The 20678-nt window shown below is 35.3% G+C and overlaps 1 protein-coding gene across 3 annotated transcripts in view; it reads left to right on the forward strand.

The window, feature by feature from the left end:
* Fancl (E3 ubiquitin-protein ligase Fancl) overlaps positions 1-20678 on the forward strand; it is a 305279-nt gene that overhangs the window by 83115 nt on the left and 201486 nt on the right. For all 3 annotated transcript variants that reach the window (XM_090399196.1, XM_090399198.1, XM_090399197.1), the window contains exons 5-6: positions 8221-8324; positions 12808-12904. In XM_090399196.1, coding sequence (XP_090255322.1) covers positions 8221-8324; positions 12808-12904 — 201 coding nt within the window. The remainder of the gene's footprint in view (positions 1-8220; positions 8325-12807; positions 12905-20678) is intronic.

Consider the following 20678-nt stretch of genomic DNA (forward strand, 5'->3'; position numbering starts at 1 on the left):
TTACTGTTTCAAGTAAAGTGCTGTAGCTATAACATGTAATGGCAGCTCATTTTTATCGCTTGATGAATGAAACACAAACTGGAAGTGTCATGTAGTGGAACATATGTGGAGTGAAAAGAACTCTATGATATTACAATAAGAAAAATGAGATTTTTGGATTGAAAGCAGATATTTACAGAGCCTTTCATATAGAAAGAAAAGTGTTTAAAAATTATCAGTTATGTTGCAACATTGACAACAGAATAACTGTTGTCAGTGTTATAACATAATTTTCCTTGGTGAGAAGATACAGTAGGTTGAGTTTCTAACTACTACGAAAAATCCAGGAATTTTTTATATAGAAAGGAAAATAAGTTCCGAGTCTTATTGTTATTATTACGTGACACCTCCAAGGAGTCCAAAGACTCGTCGAGGAAGGGCATCCACTCCATAACTCTCCGTCTCCATCGCTCAAATCCACTTACAGCGAAATGCACCATCTACTCTCCACAACCAATACTAGTAATTTCACAGACAATCACAAACATCCATGCCCACTGCGGGATTCGAACCCACAGACTTCTGGTTCGAGAGTGGATACGCTAACCACTTGGCCAACCAGGCAGACAAGAAATTGAAGTTTGACTTATGACTTTTACAGAAAACTGGGCAAATAAAATTACAACAATTCCTGAAAATATTTATTCGAATTAAGGATTTTCAGATCCAGAGTTTTATTTTCAACTCTCTGGAAATAAAAACTTTTCTAGTGAATTCATTGGCTGTCACCCATGATCAGATGACTTGAGTGAATGAGATGTTTAAAAAAAAAAAAAGTGTAAACTATACAAAAAAATATAATATATTTTAAATGCATTTACAATGAGGCCAAAAATTCATTTGCCACTTGTCTCTTTCTCTCTGTGGCAAATGGATTTCTAGAGCTGTGCTTACTTATAATGATATCTTCTTTTCCCAGACTGCACCTTTAATTTCTTAAATCCACTATAAAAGTCTGACTTTTCTCTTCTTGCAGACAACATTGGAAACCTGTCAAATAGAAGATTTATTTGGAAGAAAATTATTGTTAGAAAGCTAGTAATCATATAAACTCTTAATTATGTGGTACAGTCAGTGGTATTTCTAATTAAGTATACTGCTCCTTGATGGTACATATCAGGAAGTTCATGGAAAATTGCCAACAATTCATCACAGGGAAAATTCATTGTTAGAAAATTCATCACGGAAAATATTCTTTGCAGGGAAAATAATTTTCCAGAACATTCATTGCAGTGAATATTCTTCTTTGCAGGGAGAGAATAATAGCCTTCAAAATCTCATTATGATGCAGGAAAAGTGGAGTCAGTTCGAAAATACAAGAGGATTCTATAATTGAAAGCACTTCATCTTCTGAATTAATTCAGTAAAAAAAAATATATCAAATTGCATGATTTTCTTAAGCAATGTAGAAAAATAATGAAAGATACAAAAATAAATAGACATGCTTAAATTTGGTGCTCTTACTCCCTTACTACCATATGTTTTTGTAAAATATTAGTATCCCATCTACAGAGTCTATAGTATCTAAGTAAGAAAATAAGGAATAATATTTTAAAAAATAAACATAAATTAGGGAACTTACTTCTCAGTAAAATGCAAAATATTAATTTCAGTTTGTACGCAATAAAGTATATACAGAATACAAATCAAAAAACAAAAGTTAAATAAAATCTAATTAAATAATAAAGAAATACAGAAAGAAATTATATTTTCTAAAGCGTCTTGCTTTGCATTTGTTTTTCATATATGTGTGTCATTACAATATTATTTCAGTTTTCTCGCGATGAATTTTCTGGTGAAGAATTTTCCCACAATGAATTGTTGCAAGATGAACTGCAAACAAAGAATTGTGTGGAAATGATATCAGGAAATGTCAATAATGATGAGTCAGTAGCTGGTGTTGGATCGTCCTTCCTGTCTTTTGATCCGCCATCTTGCTTCAACGTTGTTCTTATTAAAGTTAATTAATTGTATGTTGATTACTAATCCAAATATAGGGAAATTTCTATTATACTGCGCCACCCTATATTCAGATTAGTCTATGCAAAATAGTGTAATCAAATATTAATTAACTTTAGCAGTCTAATGTTTATATATAGGCCGAATTTTACATTAACATTTGAGGTTCCCACTAGGTCCGATAATTTTATGAATGGTGCAGTGGAAAAGAATCAGGCTAACAATAAATTGAAATCAATAAAACAAAACATTTAATGCAAGGTTATATAATATATACATAAGCATACTTTGGCTACAAGATAATGCAAAATTAACTCAGTTCAACTACACATAACATTCACTTAACTTTTGGTATTAAACACTGAGCTTCAAAATCTAATTTCTCCTTAATAAGCAAAGATAGTTCTAAAGTTCTTTAACACTGAAATTCACAGCAAATATTTTAACAATAGTATTCTTTATCTCTCCCTTAGTCAGAAATCACATAGCTCAGTCAAGAGATAGCTATCACCTTAAGGGGGGGAAGACTGTTAATCTTCTAGCTTCGGCTAATTTTAGCATAAACACCACAGTTAATGTTAGGATTTAACAGAAGGAGATAACTCTTATAACTTCACTCTAAAATGCTATAAAATACAACTGTTCTTACCGGAATAAATCTTTGCACATATTATTCACTGAGGCACACTTAAAACTTTAGATAATTATCACACTGGAGCTACACATTTCAAAAGTAATCTTCTTTAAATTAACTTAATCTTTAATTTCAGCACATCACATATGCAGACACACTAGCACTAGAAAATTCACTTATTCCTCATATACTACTTTGCTATAGAATCAGCTTTCCATTAATCTTCCTTTAAAGCACTGGAATACAACATTAACTTCAGAATTTCATCAGTATTCGGAGTTGTCAATTTACATTTCGATCCTTTGTAATCTGATCACAGCTTAATTCTTTGTACTACAGCCTCTTATTTAACTCCGTGCTGCCAAGAAATTATTTCCTCATCTCTATTGTACTGTTCTCAGAGCCGTTACTGTGCTGAGTGCTCCAATTGTACTCAGTCCCTGGTTCCCTAGTTCTAGTGCTAACTCTGCCAACCAATAACTACTCACTGCTCTTGTTTACTCTCGCTTTTTGTTTATATATTTTCACTCCGTTTTCCCGCCAAAACTTGTTCTCACCATCTAGCTCATATCAATTCCATCTCACGTCCATAACTCACGTGCTACATGCTCGCGCCTTCTATTTTTAACTCCGTCTCCATGACAACAATTAGAGCAGTACATAAACATAAGCATTACATAACATTTTACCTTTACATACAGAAATAAAATAAAAGGATATTTTTCAATTCAAATAATATATAATTAAATATGATGAACTCAAATTCTTTTACTATTAATATAGGAATAAATAAAATAATCTGAATGTTATTTTTATACAGTGTCCTTTCCATTATTAATACATATCCTAGATTAATTAATTAAATAAAAAAAACTCAAATGTAATTATATGAATAATAGTTTACAATAAGAGATTTACATTAAATAATATCTACAAATGTAGCCTTTGATGGTGGATTATGTTGGATTCTGAAAGGAGTATTAATAATTTTAATTTCTCTTCATTCAGAATCTAACACTGGTATCAGTTGGAAAGACCCAAGTGTGAATCCAATTGTCTAGAAATAGTTATAAGCACTTCCTAGCTGAGGAGGTGGGCTAATGCATTACATATAGAAATGTCATGATTCCTCCTCCTGAAAACCCAAGTTTTCCAGGAGGAGGAATGCAAAAGAGATATATGGTTAGAGAATACACACACACATTGACAGATACCGAAGACTATGATTTTACTCTCCTTTATTAGCATAAATTAGACTTGGGAAACACATACCAAGTTACTTTCGCCATGACAAGTAACTTGGTCCTGAATACAGTAATGGAAGATGGAATATTAATTAATTTTGTGAATCACAGAGTAGGTAAGTTTGGTTTATATGTATTATAAAAATTAGTAAATGCAAAAATTATAAAAATCAAGTGGATATTAAATCCAGAATTATTACAAAGCCGAATACAGAAACTCTGAAAGTTTCGTATGAAATTTGACCAGAGAGAGCTTACAGACATTATAGAAGACATGATCACTATGTCCAAGCAGCCGTATATTCGCCTCCTATATTCGTTTCTCCTATAAGGTCTGGCAAGGGCAACTTGTAAATGCCAGCAAATGTATTCCTGTAAGCTCTCTGGTCAAATTTCATACAAAACTTTTATAGTTTCTGTATTCAGCTTTGAAATAATTTCGGATTTAATATCCACTTGATTTTTATAATTTTTGCATCGCTGAACTGAATCCTTTTGGCTCTTTATTTTAGTTAGTAAATGCAGTTTCATGATTCTGGTAACTGTTGAATATTATGGTGGTTTCCTCATTAAATTATTCAACTGTTATCTGATCAGTGACAACTGCATTATAAATTGAACAAGCAGTTTTATGATGTTACCTTAAATACATTAGATACATTAAATACTTCTAATATTAACATATTAGAAGATAGAGCCTAAAATACTTCATTCTGGCAAGTTAAGTTATGATGTAAAGCATATTATTAATTGATCATTGTTATTGCCAGATAGAACTGAAACTTAAATGTTTTAGAAATTACCAGAGAGCTTATTATTATTACGGGCGACTCCAAGTAGTCCTTAGACTCATCGAGGGAGGCCCTAAACATCATGTCCATCACAACTATTTGACATTCACACAGTATCTATCATACTTTGCCTTGAACTCATTCACTGTCATAGCACCCACAACAGACTTCAGCAGCTTATTTCATTCATTCACTGCTCTAAAAGTAAAAAACCTAGCTCTAACACCCTTACTAACCACACTCTTGCCCAGCTTCCATGGATGTCCCCTAGTCCTCCCATCACCAATACTGTTATCAGTATTGGTGGTGGGAAGACTAGGGGACTGTTATCAAAAATATCCTCTGAATTAATCCTATAGAAACCCCTTCAGCAATTTGAATGTCTCAATCATACTCCCCTTTTCTGCCTATAAACAATTTCTGCAAACCACAAATCTTCAACCTGCTTTCATAAGGTTCATTCCATAGACCTGTTATCATCTTGGTCACTCACCTCTGGATCCTCTCAACCTCCTCCCCATCAAGAAGAAACCTAGGTGACCAAATCTGGGTACAGTAGTCGAGATGGGGTCTTATCAAGGCTCGATACAGTGGAACAATAACTTGCTTGTCTCTGCTCGTCAAAGTATTCTTCAGCATCCAAGTGATTTGATGAGCTGATTTAGCCACTTTTGCGATGTGCACCCTGAACTTCAACTCCCTATCCACCAACACTCCCAAGTCCCTGTTGGTAATTTGCAACAGTAGTCTTGGATCCTCCTTCATGCAGTGGAACTATTTTCCCCTCTTTCCACCCCTTTGGGACTAAACCAGACCCGAGACTCAGATTAAACAATATGGTCAAGGGCACTGACAATTCTTTAGCCGCTTCACGTAAGATCTGTGCTGGTATACCATCCAATCCCACAGATGTATTCACATTAAGGTTCTGTAATAGACTATTCACCTCCACTTCATTCACCACAATTCCTGTATAAACTAATCGTTCCTTCATTCCTTCAATGTCACCACCTGGATGATATACTCTTGCAAAGTGCTCGCTCAGTAATTCCACTATATTGACTGATTCAGTGACCTCCCTACCATCGGCATTCCTTAAAATCATTCTGCCATGTACGGTTTTTCTTTTACTTGCAGCATGTTGAAAGAACTGTTTGGGATTCCCTTTAGCTTGCATGGCTAATTTCCTATCATAATATGCTTTTGCTTTTCTTACCACATTTGTTACCCTTCTGGCCTGCACTTTATACTGTTCGTGTGTCTGAAGGTCACTTTTCTCCTTAAATTCCCTCCACAGTTGTTTCTTTTTTTTCAACTCAAGCTTAATGGTGTTATTCATCAATTTAACCCCTACTTGATTTACTATTCGGATTCTAAGTATACAGTCAGCCATAACCTCCTGCAAACTCCTTGACCACTTCCCATGCACTATCAGCATCCATCCCTTGCAGTTTTACATGCCATGGCACTGAACCAAGCAATCTCCTAAGCTTGTCATACTTGCCAGCACGGTAATTCCACATATACCCTTTCTTAATTGAAAATTTCACACAATTAGTCACCTCCCAGGTCAAGACCTTATGATCACTCTCACCAATAGGTGGCAACATGGTCATATTCATTACAGTCAAATTCTCAGATGCTATTACTAGGTCAAGCACTCTCGAACCCCTAGTATTTTCCATTACATGCTGTCACAGATAGTTATCCCTTAATAACTGAATAAAATCCACTTCCTTCCTCACATGTGTCCTCTCCTCCTTCCAATCAATGTTACCATAGTTGAAATCCCCCATAATAATTACCCTTCTTCCACTCATTTCATCAGTTTGTTTCTGCATACTATCTCCACCATCTCTTCCATCATCTGGTCTATAGCAGCACCCAACTGTATATTTTATTCTGCTAGTCTCAATCTCACACCAGATAGCCCCAAATGAGCTCTTTTCACTATCTTGCAATACAACTTTTATTTTCCTTGGCTGCAGTTCATCAGCTATCATCAATAACACCCCTCCCCCCATTTTATTCTCTCTATCCCTCCCTGAACACACTATGCCCTACACATTCAATCCCACTAACTATATCATCTTCTGTCAACTATGTTTTACTAATGCCAATAACCTGTGGTCAGGAAGAGCTGACCAAGGCTAAAAAATTCTTCCTTCTTGTTCCTAATACTACTGGCATTAATTAGTATGCATGAAATGCAGAGGTCCATTTGTCCCATCCCCATCTTGATGCGTTATACTAACTATCCCATTCTGATTTCTTGTCCTTCGTACTGGCTCGGGCACATTATGTACATTCTTACACTCAACTACCTCACTGATATCTGCATATCCACCCCCCCCTTCTTAATAGTTCTAGTTTCCCTGATTTTGCACATCCACTTTCACTTCATTCAGCAACACTTTTTCCAGTCTTTGCACACCAAATCCATTCAAATGCAAGCTATCTGTCTTGTACAAATCTTTTCGCCCATCAAACTCACTCCACATGTCCACAAACTCCATACCACACCGTCTGCATAACCTGCGCATAAAGTCATTTGTGATTATGGCCCTCCTAAACTCTTCTCTGTCATACTGCTGCAACAGACTCACTATCCTAACTCTGTCGCTCTTTTATCTCCCTACCTCTAATAATTCCTTCAAGTCCTCTCTCATATCAAATTTATCTCCTTTCAAATCATTCATTCCCGCCTCAACTATCATTTCTTTCACCCTCTGCTTTTGCGCTCTAATACTCTCACTTACATCCTTAATTTTCGCACCCGGTAAGTATGATTTAGTCAAACTCTCATCTGTTAAAGGTTATGATATCTACTTGCACTACTTTAAAGACATGCTCTGTCCAGGAGCCTGTATATTTATCCTGATTAGTGTTTTAGGTTTCACTTGCCTGCAGTTGTTTTGAACTATTGATTCTCATCAGAAATCAGTCAGAAAACTTTACCTGTTCAATACCATAACAATCTCATGTCAGAAAGTTATATTTTTTCATAAGTGAAATTTATCACCAACTCTCAGTTAGATGCATAACTAATATATTAAAATATAGAGACTAAAAGGCTTCACAATTTATCAGAGAAGCTTTTTATGCTCTCAGAGAACTCAACACTATCTAGCTATAACAATCATGGATTAATAATATCCTTTTATATCTATAATTAATATTACTAATTTGAACTTGAAGATGAATATAAAATCGAAAGAGTGAACATTGTCCTGTTTTTATCCTTTTTGTGTACATAAGATGATTAAATCTCCCTTACACATTTATATGGCAGATGATAAACTACAATATTTGGAAAACACTTACTATTCATAACAAATATTTCACTTGAATGTATGCTTATTTTTGAGTGTTTTGATATGATTGGTATTATTGGATTTAGAAACACTTAATGCTTGAAGATGAAGTGGTTGAGATTCATGACAAGTTCTTATGATGGATCACCCATGAGTTTTTGCATACATGGAGATCCTAATTTGCTGTTTTTAAAATTCTTTCATTCTTCATATTTATCACGATATTTTTTATATATTAGGAACAGCAGTTGAAACTTCAAAAGAATTCAAGTAATTCTATTCCACTTTCACCTGAATATTACAAGACACTTCTGGCTCAGTTAGATGAATGTGGATGGAATAAGTATGTAAGACTTAATTTTTGTTCATTACTGTTAACTGTCACTAAAGCAAATGCATGTAATAGTACCCTTATTGGTAATGACCCTTGTTATAATGGAAGGTTTGCCATAATGAAATTCCTTTAAATTAACATTCATATTTTGGTTGGACTTTTTTTTTTGTAGTATCACAAGTTTGCTATAGTGAAAGATGATTGTAGTCAATATGTAAAATTTATTCCAATACTTATTTTGCACATGCATTATTTTATTAGGTGATTAGTTTTTGAAATTTATTATTTCTGGCAAGGGTCACTATCCAGACTGGTTTTGACCTTTATTGAGATCTCATTCTTATCAGTGGGAGCCAAACCCAGAAGAGATAAAGGTCAGAGCTGGTCTGTGATAGTGACCCTTGCCATAATGCAAAGTATGCTTTGCATTATGGAATACTACACTATGAAATTGACGTGTAGTCATCAGCCTCTATATACAAGTAGCCTAATCATGAAGATACTTAAAATGCCAATTTTGTTTGCTTCTGCTTAGATAATGGATTAAACAAGAATATAATTTCTTGGCTGGTTTAATTTAATTTCTAACCAAGGGGAAAAACTTTCTACAACTCACAAGTAATAAATGATCATTTTGCCACAGATGATTAGCAGGATTTCCTCTTCTTCTTTCACCTGCCTTTGGGGTTAATGTTCATTTTTATGAGCATGAAGAACTCAAGTAGTTGCTCCAGGCATCTCTGTGGTATTTAATTATGTTAGACACAAAGGCCTATGGGGATGCTTAAGGGTCAAAGCTGTATAACTGAGAGGAGACCTCAACATACCCTTTAAAGGAATGCAGAGAACCGACCAGGGCTTCTGACCTAATGTCCAACCCTCACCTTCTCGTGGTGTACCCTGTTGGGTATCTACCTGGGTACTGAACGAACGAGGATGGGCTGGCAATTTGGGATTTAGCCAACCAAATTGTATTCTTATTGGCTTAAATCAGTATACAAAATGATGGTACAACATGACAATTTCATGCCGGCTGGGGCATCGCCTGGTTAAACAATGGCCCCGTTGTTTTCGCCAGGGAACCAGGGCGAACAGCGGAAAGTCAGCTACTGGAACAAATCTGAAAGCACACCCCAACTCAACATCATCCGAGTTAAAGATCGGTACTATCAACATAAAAAGGCCTGAATGGCAAAGAAATGGAGCTAGCTGAGGAATTGGATAACTAACAGATTCGACATAATAGGGGTGACTGAAACAAAAAAGACAAAAACTGGTGAGATCTTTCTGAGCAATAAATACAAAATGTTATATTCAGGAAATGACAATCAAGGAAAAGAAGGAATAGCCATAGTATTCAACACAAAATCCGAGGCTAATCTTCTTGAATGGCAGTCAGTCTCAAGTAGAGTGATGTGGGGTAATATCAGAATGGGGAACTGGACAATGAGACTTATTTGTGCCTACAGTCCCACAGAAGGTTCTACTAAAGTAGAATTGGAGGAACTTTGATGCTTTAGAAAAAGCAACTGACACAATTAAAAAGGAAAAGTTGGTCCTTGTTGGGAATCTAAATAGCAGAGTAGGAGATGATTGTCAGACATACAAAAATATTTTGGGAAAATTTGGAGAAAAGAGCAAAGCTAATAATAATGGCAAATACCTGTTGGGTTTCTGCTCAGGACATGGACTGGTTATTACTAACACCATGTTCCAATATAAAAATGTGCACAAATTCACATGGAAAGAAGAGGCAAGGAATAAGAAAAGTCTCATTGACTATGTTATTGTTGCTAGTGATGTTTTCTCCCTGGTGCAGGACACCAGATTGTACAGAGGATTTGAAATTGGAAGTGATCACTATTTAGTCTTGAGCAGGATAAAATTGAATTTCATATTGAAAAGAATAACATGTAAGAAAGTTTAAAGTGAATAAAAGTTGAGCAGCTCTCAGATGTGAACTGTAGACAAAAATACACAAAGATTATTGAAGAAAAAATGAAAGAGTTTGAGAACAGGAACCAAACCTTGGAGATTTAGTGGCAAGCCTTGAAGAAAACCCTGATTGATTCAGCTAGAGAGGCATGTGGTGAGGTTGTGTGCAAGGATAGAAAAATCAGAACTCCATGGTGGACACAGGAAGTTAAAGAGGCAGTGAAGGAAAAGAAGAAAGCATATCAAATGTTCCTGGCAAATAAGTCAGCTTGTGCTCTTAGAGAATACAGAGACAAATGCAAGAATGCTAAACACTGTGTAAAATTAGCTAAACAAAAGTCATGGGAAGACTTTGGCAAGAACATTGAAAATAAATATCAAGAAGGCTACAACATATTCTGGAGGTTGTTCAAGAAGCTTAGAAATGTAGGAGAGAGTGCTGTAAAAGGAGTTAGAGATGATAAAGATGACATGAAAACTGGAGAAAAAGATATCCTTGAAGTATGGAATAATTACTTCGAGAAATTGTTAAATGAAACAAGCAGTGATAGCACAGTGGTAAAAAACACTTAACAGGCATACAGTCAGGAATACATATTCATACTTGAAGTAGAAAAAGTCATCGAAGGCTTGAAATGTGGAATGGCAACAGGAGTAGATGATATTCGACCAGAAATACTGAAGTATGGTGGTATAAAAGTCTTACAATGGCTGCACTGCATAGCTCAGAAAGCCTGGACAGAGGGACGAATTCCCAATGATTGGAGTAGAGCTCTAATAGTACCCATATATAAAAAGAGAAATAAAACTGAATGTGAGAATTACAGAGGTATTTCCCTACTGAGTGTTCCCGGCAATATGGTATGAAGGTCAGCATTAAAAAGACAAAGACAATGAAAATAGGTAGAATTGTTGAAAATGTCAACTGTGTTGTGAATGGGAAATTTGTGGAACAAGTAAAACATTTCAGCTACTTAGGCATGATTTTTAGTGAAGATGGTAAATTAAATATGGAAATAGACAACAGAATCAACAAAGCTGGTACGGTATGGTAGGAAGTCAATTGAATAAATTCATATGGAATAAGAGAAAAATTAGTCGGAACACTAAATTAGCTATATACGAGACAGTGTTCAAACCAGTTTTAACTTATGGATCTGAGAGCTGGATCAGAACTAAAACACTTGACCAAAGACTAGAGGCTGCAGATATGAGAGTCCTGAGAAAGATTAGCGGCGTGAACAGATGGCATCAATGGCAATATCATATTAAAAATGAGGATATTAGGAAAGAACTTGACATTGTCAGCATCCAGGAATGCGTTAGCAGAGCTAATCTCAGGTGGTGTGGTCACTTAAACAGAATGGGCAAGGAAAGATTACCAAAATAAGTGTTCTCTGCCAAGTTGGCAGGAAAACGACCCAGAGGAAGACCAAGATATAGGTGGATTGATACGGTACAAAGTGCCTTAGACGATAGAAATATAAGATCTGATAATGTTGGAGTCTTGACAAGTAACAGACTGATTTGGAGGAAAATTATAGATAGGAAGTTAGTAATGATGTAAATTTTTCATGTAGTACTATCATATCCTGTACACCCCTTGAGGGTACATGTCAGGAATTTGATGATGATGATGACAAAGGCCTATGTAGACTCTGTTCATATATGGTCTGCCTTCTAACTTATTAAAGTGGGCTGCTAATGTTTTCTTTAATTGCATTGTGTGCGTGTATGTGTGATGAATGGAAATTTATCATCAGACTTTGCAACTAACAGTGGAAATCAGGACTCTTCTTTTAGATTTTGCACCTGACTGCATATTGAGTGCGCCATTTTGCTGATGATACTACCCTGCAGTCTTCTTTCTCATTTCTCAGAATATCCACTTCTACAACACACAGTTTCTGACTTCCAAATCATTCTTCATTGGAGTTCTGATACTTTTTATTTCATTGCTAGCAAACTCCCTCCTCTTTCTTCAATTAAAAAAAAAAGCCCTTTTCTTCTAATCTTATATATGATAATACCAAATCTGGAAAATATGAAAATTGTCTTTTTCAGTCTTCTTTTAGCATGAGCATATTAGAAATATTGTCTGTTCACCATCCAAGAAATTTGTTTTTTTCTCTTTTGCTCTGCTTTAACCACTGAACATTTTTTAACTTGTACAAGTCAAAAAACTGTGTGTGCATTGAAAACTGCTCTCATATTTGAAACATACATTGTTTCACCTAAGAGCTCCCTAAATAGAAGAGAGAAGTTAATGATCTATTTCTCACCAATTCATCCCACTGTCTTTTATACAGCCATTCAGTTTGTACTGCATGCATTTTCTGCATACATTTCCATAAATGTGTGGTGGCCTTTCAACATTTCTTTACAGTTCAACTCAGTGGTAATCCCACACAAGTGTGTTTACCATAAAAAAAAAAGTATTAATTATTGGTACAATATAATTATGTATTTTAAGCAGTAACTCTTATTTATAAAATTTTAGCAAGTAACATTGTGTTTTTTTTTTTTCTTCTTCTCATATTTATGTTATTTGTTATAGTCTGCACAGCTTGGATGCTAATATGGGCAAACTTGAAATGAAAGCACTTGATAGATTTGGTAGAGAGCATCTGCTGCATATTACATTTCCACATGAGGTAATAACTTATTTCACATATTGAATGTTATGAGTGAGTGAAATTTTCTATATCTATACAAGTCAGAGCTATATGCAAAAATGGTTAAATTCAGCTTTCTGTCCAAAATTAACTAGAAAAAAGAAGTGTGTTATAATCTAGAAACATATATCACATTTAATGATTTTGGAGACACATTCAGTAAGGTAAAAAAAGAAACAATTTATTTAACATATAACCACAAAGACAAATACCAAATATATATGAGAATAATGAAATATAGATACAACTGAACTTTGGACTATCACCTTGGAGAGAAATAAACCATTGAATAGCTAGGGATCTCCCCTATTTCCATCTGTATTTAATACATACTTAAATAAAATAATAATGAAAAAAAAAAAAGGATTTAAACTATCCTTTAATGTGAATTTCAACACACTCCTTTTTGCTGATGATCAGGATAATTACATATTCTGAAAACAGTCCTCTGGAAGGTCAAGATCTGACGAAGTAAAATAGTAATAATTTATTGCTGTTTTAACTTTTTCCAAAATTTTGTTATTTCTTTGAGATAAATAAATTTTGGAACAAGTTAGTTATTTTACTTATTTGAGGATACATGACTTCCAGTCAAGATAAAAAAAAAAAAAAAAAAGGACACAAACATATGAAAACAGTGATAATAAATTCTGTGCTTAAATCTAGCATGGTAGTACAAAGATACAAAGCTGTAGTATTCAGCACTAATCACAAGGATAATCTTGAATTCAGCCAATATCAAGTAGGGTAATGTGGACAAACATCAAAATGTGGAATTGGACACTTCTAAATATCTGATATTCATTTCTTACTCTGAAACAACAGAGTAAGAAATGAATATCACACATATAGAAATGTGATTGGAAAATTTGGAGAAAAGAGGAAAGCTAATAACAATGGTATGTATTGGATTTCTGTTCAGCCATAGACTAGTCATTACTTACACAGTGTTAGTAATGAGTCTTGATAGATTATACCTGCTTTGGAGGTAAATTGTTAGTATAAAGTCAGCAAATATATAAACTTATTGTCATATTTTAATGTGAGCTTGATTTGCTCCAAGTATGTTATTCTTCACCTATATCCAACCTATATATTAAAGTCGGTTGTGGAGTAAGATAGCAATATATTTTTAGTTGTTTAGAATGTTTCAGATTCGTATCCATGATGTTACATTGACTTCAGGATCAACATATTGCATTCTAAAGAATGAAGTTCAATTATAAAAAAAAAAAACTTAATTATTTACGGTAAACATATAATTATATATAACAGATATTACATCTGTATGTAATATACAGATGATTAATTGGCCATTCTAGAAATTACATAAACGAGCTCAATAATATTCTCTCATACTTTGACTTTCACAGTTATTTTCAATACTGAGAGATAACAAGAAATATTTTATAAAACAAACTAAACATCACATTCAGCTAAAAGTTCTGTAGTCTCACTTGACCGTATAGAAATTGACTTAATGCATCTGTTTTTCAATTTTCAGAAATAGACATGAAGAATAATCTCTCAAACAATAGGAATACATTAATCGAGCAGTTCCAAATGCATTTCCAATCTGGGGACTTTTTACCGCAGATTCCACGTTACTCCTTATAACGTATACTTGCGTTTCATTAAGCTCAAAATATTCTCATATACAAGGCTTGATATATTATACTGTACTTCAGCTATTAGCTTCACAGTTCCGTATCCTTGGAGAGTACATTCAAGATGCATATATAAACTTTTAAGAAATTGGAAAGCTTAACTCAGTAATTTATTAGGCCTCTACGTTTATTGTTGAGCATTATTTTCGTTCATATGGAGTGGGTACCTTTTTATTCATCATTCAGGTGGGTCAGTGTTTAACAGCAATGAATTACATGGGAATACTGTGCACACATGCTGGCCAATATCTGTGAAGATCCATCCTTCCTCCATAATGTCTGGGTCTTGGATGAAGCGCATTTCCATCTAAGTGGTCATGTAAACAGATGAACCTACAGGTTTCTTGGTTTCTCGAGACCTGAATTTGTCCAAGAAAAACCTGTTCACAGTGAGATCACCTCATGTGTGTAATGGCTGGAAACTGAAGGTGTGCAGTTTCCAGACATAACATATTGGGCCCTACTTCATTGAAGAGGGTGGTGTAATCATGACTTTGAATAGCGAATACTACATTGAAAATGTGTTGGTTCTGTTCACCCAGGATTTGTATAGGATGTGTCATACAAAAAAATTCCATTTCATGCACAGGTATTCCAACAGGATGGAGCAACCTGTCACACATCACATGGTTCTAGGGCCTATTTATCAAAACACTTATAAGAGGCTCATTTTGAGGTTCACAGAATTCCTGTACCCTTTCTCCTGATCTCACATTGCTTGATGCCTTCATTTGGGATGTGTTGAAGGAATGCATATTCCACCATGACCTGACTTCAGACCTTATTGAACTAGGGGATAAAATTACAATATATATCCAGCAGATAACCCATCCCTTGTTCTACAAGATGTAAGAGAACCTTTGCATGCATTACGAACATGTCTTGAAAGGTAAGGTGCCCATTTCAAGTAAATAATCTCTCATCGTTAATGCTTTATTCGACAAGGATCCCATTGATAATGTGGATGTGCATATCATCATGTGTAAACGTATTTCATTGTTAATAAATCTGTTTACTCCATATCATATAACATTTTAATTATTCAGTACTGTTTTTTTTTTGCACCATACTGTAGTTATAGATAAAAATATGAACAAGTTAATAATTTTAATTATTTCAGCTATAAAATAAGTTGCAATAAAGATTTAGATATATATAACAAAATTGTGGGATACCTAAACTATCAACACAATATCTATTATACCTCTCCTTGAAACCATTAGCTGATAAAGCACTGACAACTGACTCAGGCAGCCCATTCCATTCATTCAGTACTCTCCAAGCAAAAAATCTAGTCCTCATGTCCTTGCTAACCACACCATTCTAGGGATGACCCCTTGTGCTGCTCCCTCTAGCCAAGTGCTGAAACATTTCCCCTGCATCAATTCTATAAAATCTTTTAAGTAACTTAAATGTTTCTATCATTTCCCCCCTTTTTTTTGCCTATCAATCAACTTTTACAATCCACAAATTCTCAATCGGTCCTCATAAAGAGTATTCCACAGATTATTCACTTGCTTCCAAGAAACTCAGGTGACCAGACCTGAGCACATTAACCATGCTACCGGCCAAGACGTCTATAGACGTCAAAGTTATCATGGATGCGAAGTACATATTAAAATTATAATACCATTGATATTACATTGAAATATATGATGGATACGAAGCATATGAGGATGCGTATTTGATCCATAACGGCCGGTGGTTAATCCTGATATGGTCATATTAAGGCTTTGTAAAAAGGAATGATAACTCCCTTATCTCTGCTTGTTAGTGTGTTCTTCAATAACCAAGTAATCCTGTGAGGTATTATGGCTACTTTAGCAATCTAAACTTCAGCTCTCTATCTACTGCTATCCCCAAATGCCTGGCTTCTTCAATTTTGTGGAGGTATAGTTCCTTCAATGTGGTACACAGCTTATAATCTTTGTGTCACAAAATTCATAACTTTATACTTTTCCATATTAAATTGACATTCATTATGTTTTTCCCATGCTGTCAGCCTATTCAAATCATCCAACAAGCTCTCTATATCACCTTGATTAGCTATTATCCTATCCAATTTTACATCATCAGCAAACAACTGAATATTATTATTGTTATTATTATTATTATTATCATTAAGATTGACCTCCAGGGAGTCATAGACTCATTGAGGGAGGCTACGTACTCTACATACCAGCTATCATACTTATTCTTGAATTCATTCACACTGCTTGCACTCACAACATCCAATGGCAAACCATGTATAAATTGAACAGCAGTGGTCCAAGCACATATCCCTACAGCACACTACTAATCATCTTCTTTCTCCTGAATTCTGCTCCTCCATATATTACTTTTTGGTGTCTGTCCATCAGCCACCCTTTTATACATATTACCAGTTTAATATTCATCCCCATTTGTGGCAGTTTGCATAACAGAATTCTATATGATATCTTTTCACATACCTTTGCAAAATCGATCAGTAATAATTGTGTAGCCATTCCCTTTATCCAACTTAGCTGTCACCCTATTGTAAGAAGTTAATGGATTAATACGGCATGACCCACCCTTCACAAAGCCATGCTGTCCCTCATAGGGTATCACATTCTTATCTGCCCATTCCTGAATTCTCTTTTTATCCAACTTTTCCATTACTTTTACCACCACTCCTGAAATACTGATTGGTCTACAATAGACTTAGATCCCCCTTTATATAAAGGAATTATTTTGCCCTCCTTCTACTTTCTTGGGACTTTACTAAATTAAACAGTCTTGCCAAGCCATTACCAGTTTCCCTTCATACTCTCTTAATATGTGAGCCAGTATCCTATCAAATCCCAGAGCTGTATTTGTATTCAGATTCTGCAATATCTAAGTACCTCCAATTCATCAACCTCTGTTTTCATATCAGTCCTTATCACCTCTGATGATATATCCTTGCAAAATGGTCACTCATTAGCTCAACAAGTTTGTCTGCCTCCATTACCTCTCTACCATCTGTACTCATTAAAGTTATCCTTCCATAGTCATTCTTCTTCTTACTTGCCACAAACTTAAAAACTCTTTGGGATTTCCTTTCATCTGTTCAGCTAATTTCTTCTAATAATCTGATTTTGCCTTTTTTTTACGATGCTAGTCATTGCTCGATCCTTGTGCAGTTCATGATTTAGCTTGTCACCTTTCTCCTTATATACTTTCCACAACATTTTCTTTTCTTGCAGATGTTGCTTAATTATACTACTCATCCATCTTTCTTCTACCCCATGTACCCTCCTGACGTTGGGTATACACTATGAGTGTGATATTGCTTCCAGCTATCCCTTGATTATCCCTCATGCATTGTGAACATCCTTCCCTTGTAGAACTTATGTCATGGTACTGCTTTAATTTGCCTCCTATGCGTATCATAATCACCTTCCTTGTAGTCCCACATATACCACCTTAACTGAATTTTTCACATTTTGCTACTTCCCCATGTCAAGAACACATGATCGCTTTCTCTAGTTGGAAGCAATGTAGCCACCTTAGTTATGGACAGGTCTGATCCTGTAACAAGATCCAACACTCTCATACCCCAAATACTCCTCCACCACATTCTGCTTCAAATAATTATTTCGAAGTAAGTGTATAAATTCCATTACCATGTGATCTTTCCTCCTTCTAATCTATGTCTCTGATTGAAATCCCCCATGATAATTACTTGACTTGCCCTCTTTGTACTAATCTGCTGCATGTTTTCCACATCATCCGTGGCCTGTAGCAACAATCAATTTTATATTTTGTCCTGTTTGCCTTGATCTCACTTTAGATTGACTCAAAAAGAACTGCCATCTTCCCGACTGACTTCTACTCTTGTTGGCTGCATTTCATTCATTATCATCAGCAGTACCCTATTTCCTGACCTCTTTACTCTATCCTCTCTCTCTCTCTGAAAATACTAAATCCATCACATTCTATTCCTGTAATACTGCATCATCTGCTGTTAACCAATTCTCATTAATGCCTATGACTTTTGGCAGAATGCACACCAATGCCAAAACTCTTCATCTTATTTCTGATGCTTCTTTCTAGCATTAGTATATAGAAACTGTAGCATCTTCTTAGACCCCCAACCATCTTTACATCCTTAATTGACTATCCCATTCAAGATTGTTGTGGGTGAAAGATTAGATTCTGCATTTCTTGTTCATTCACACACTCATTCGCTTCATGGGTGCCTTTTCTGAATCCATCTCCAAAGACACCTAACTCTGAATCCATTTAAGTGCAATCCATCAGCATTGTACAAATCTTTCCATCCATCAAACTTAGGCCATAGGTCCACAAACACTACATTATTCATTCTGCACAACCTATGTATTGATTCATTAGCTATCGTTCTCCTTCTCTGTTCACCTCTATCATAGCGTGGCAGCAGACTAACAAACTGCATCCTCTTGCTCTTCTTTTTCACTTCTTCCAGCAACTCTTTCACATCCTCCCTCATACAATCTCGCCTCTCAGGTCATTGATTCCTGCTAGAACAATCAATTCTTTCACTTTTCCTTTCTGCATTCTGGCAGTGTTACAAATATTATTGATTTTTGCACTAGTAAAACAAAATTTGTAGCACTTCATTTGCTCTTCATTCTACGTTCATTCTCTCTATTGTTCTTACAGTTTTCTTCTTGGCTTCAGACCTCTTTAATAATCTCTTTTAAATAAAGGGAATATTAAACAGCATATTAAGGCCAGCAATAATCTGTCTAAAAAAAAGCAAAGGATGTATAATTTTTCCAAACCAACATTGTTATATGGAAGTGAGGTATGAACAGTGAGAAGAAGATTAGAAAAAAATTATGGAAGTGCACTGGAAAAAAAGCAGCACATTATCGAAAGAACGCTAATTTCTGAAAAAAATACAAACTATAGTTAAAACCACTTTACTCTTATTTTCCATCCTTCTCAGTGCAATCCACACATGTTAATATCTAGCCATTAGTAACTGGCTGGCACTCTGCATTACCTCTAGTGCTGATGTTCAATTTTGCCTCTACATATTACATCTGTTAATTACCATGCAGCTGTCTGAGCACACACATATATATATATATATATATATATATATATATATATATATATATGAAGATGGTTCCATAAGTTTCCAGCCTGACTAACTTTTAGAGGTGATAGAAAGAAAATAACTGTGTCACTTTTCAGCATAGTCTCCCTTTACTTCAACACACTTTTCACATCGTGGAATTAACATTTCTGTGCCCTTGAAAAAAAAAAATAGTCTATTTTTGTCTGCAAAATGACCTAAAACTGCATCTTTCACCGCATTGTCATCTGCAAATTTTCTTCCTTGAAGGTCTTCAGTTTTGAGAAGAGGTAGTAGTCACTGAGTACTAGATCTGGGCATAAGAGTTGGTGTTCAATCCCCTGGAAGCCACAGTCCTTCACTGCTTTGCAGTGAAGGACTGTGGACCTTATTGTTGCCTTCACAACAATAGTTGTATGGACTGGAGCATTGTCATGAAACAGGTGAACACCATGACTCAGCTTCTCTCATCTCTTCTCCTTTATGGTGTCACGCAGTTTGTGCAGGAGTGAAGCATAATATTCTGCATTCATGGAGGTATTCCTTTCCTTGAAGTCAATCAAGAGAATTCCCCGGCAATCCCAAAAGATTGTTGCCATAATCTTCTTGGTGGACTGAGTGACCTTGGCTTTTCTCAGCAGTGCTTCACCTAGTTTGTGCCACTCCATAGATTCCCTTTTGGAAAGAGGATCATAATAAAGGACCACAGTTTCATCCCAAGCAACAATGGATTCCAGCAATTCTTTCTGATTCTCTTGGCAAAGCTCTAAAAACTTGCTGGAACAGGTCACAATGCTCCTGAATTGAAGAGAGAAGTTGAGGCACTTACCTTGCACAGACCTTCATGTGAAGAAGGTCAGTTGAGCAGTTCCTTCTCAGCAAGAGAGACATTTTCCTCAGTTATTACTTCCATAGGCCAACCATCATGAGGATCATCTTCAGTGCTCTCTCTTCCTAAGCGAAACTGTTTAGCCCATTTCTTCATCTTGGAAATATGAAGGAGAAGCTTCCCATAAATATC

Source organism: Typopeltis vanoorti, chromosome 10 (genome assembly GCF_054136105.1).
Source record: "Typopeltis vanoorti isolate ZY-2024b chromosome 10, IOZ_Tvanoo_1.0, whole genome shotgun sequence".
Taxonomy (NCBI): domain Eukaryota; kingdom Metazoa; phylum Arthropoda; class Arachnida; order Uropygi; family Thelyphonidae; genus Typopeltis; species Typopeltis vanoorti.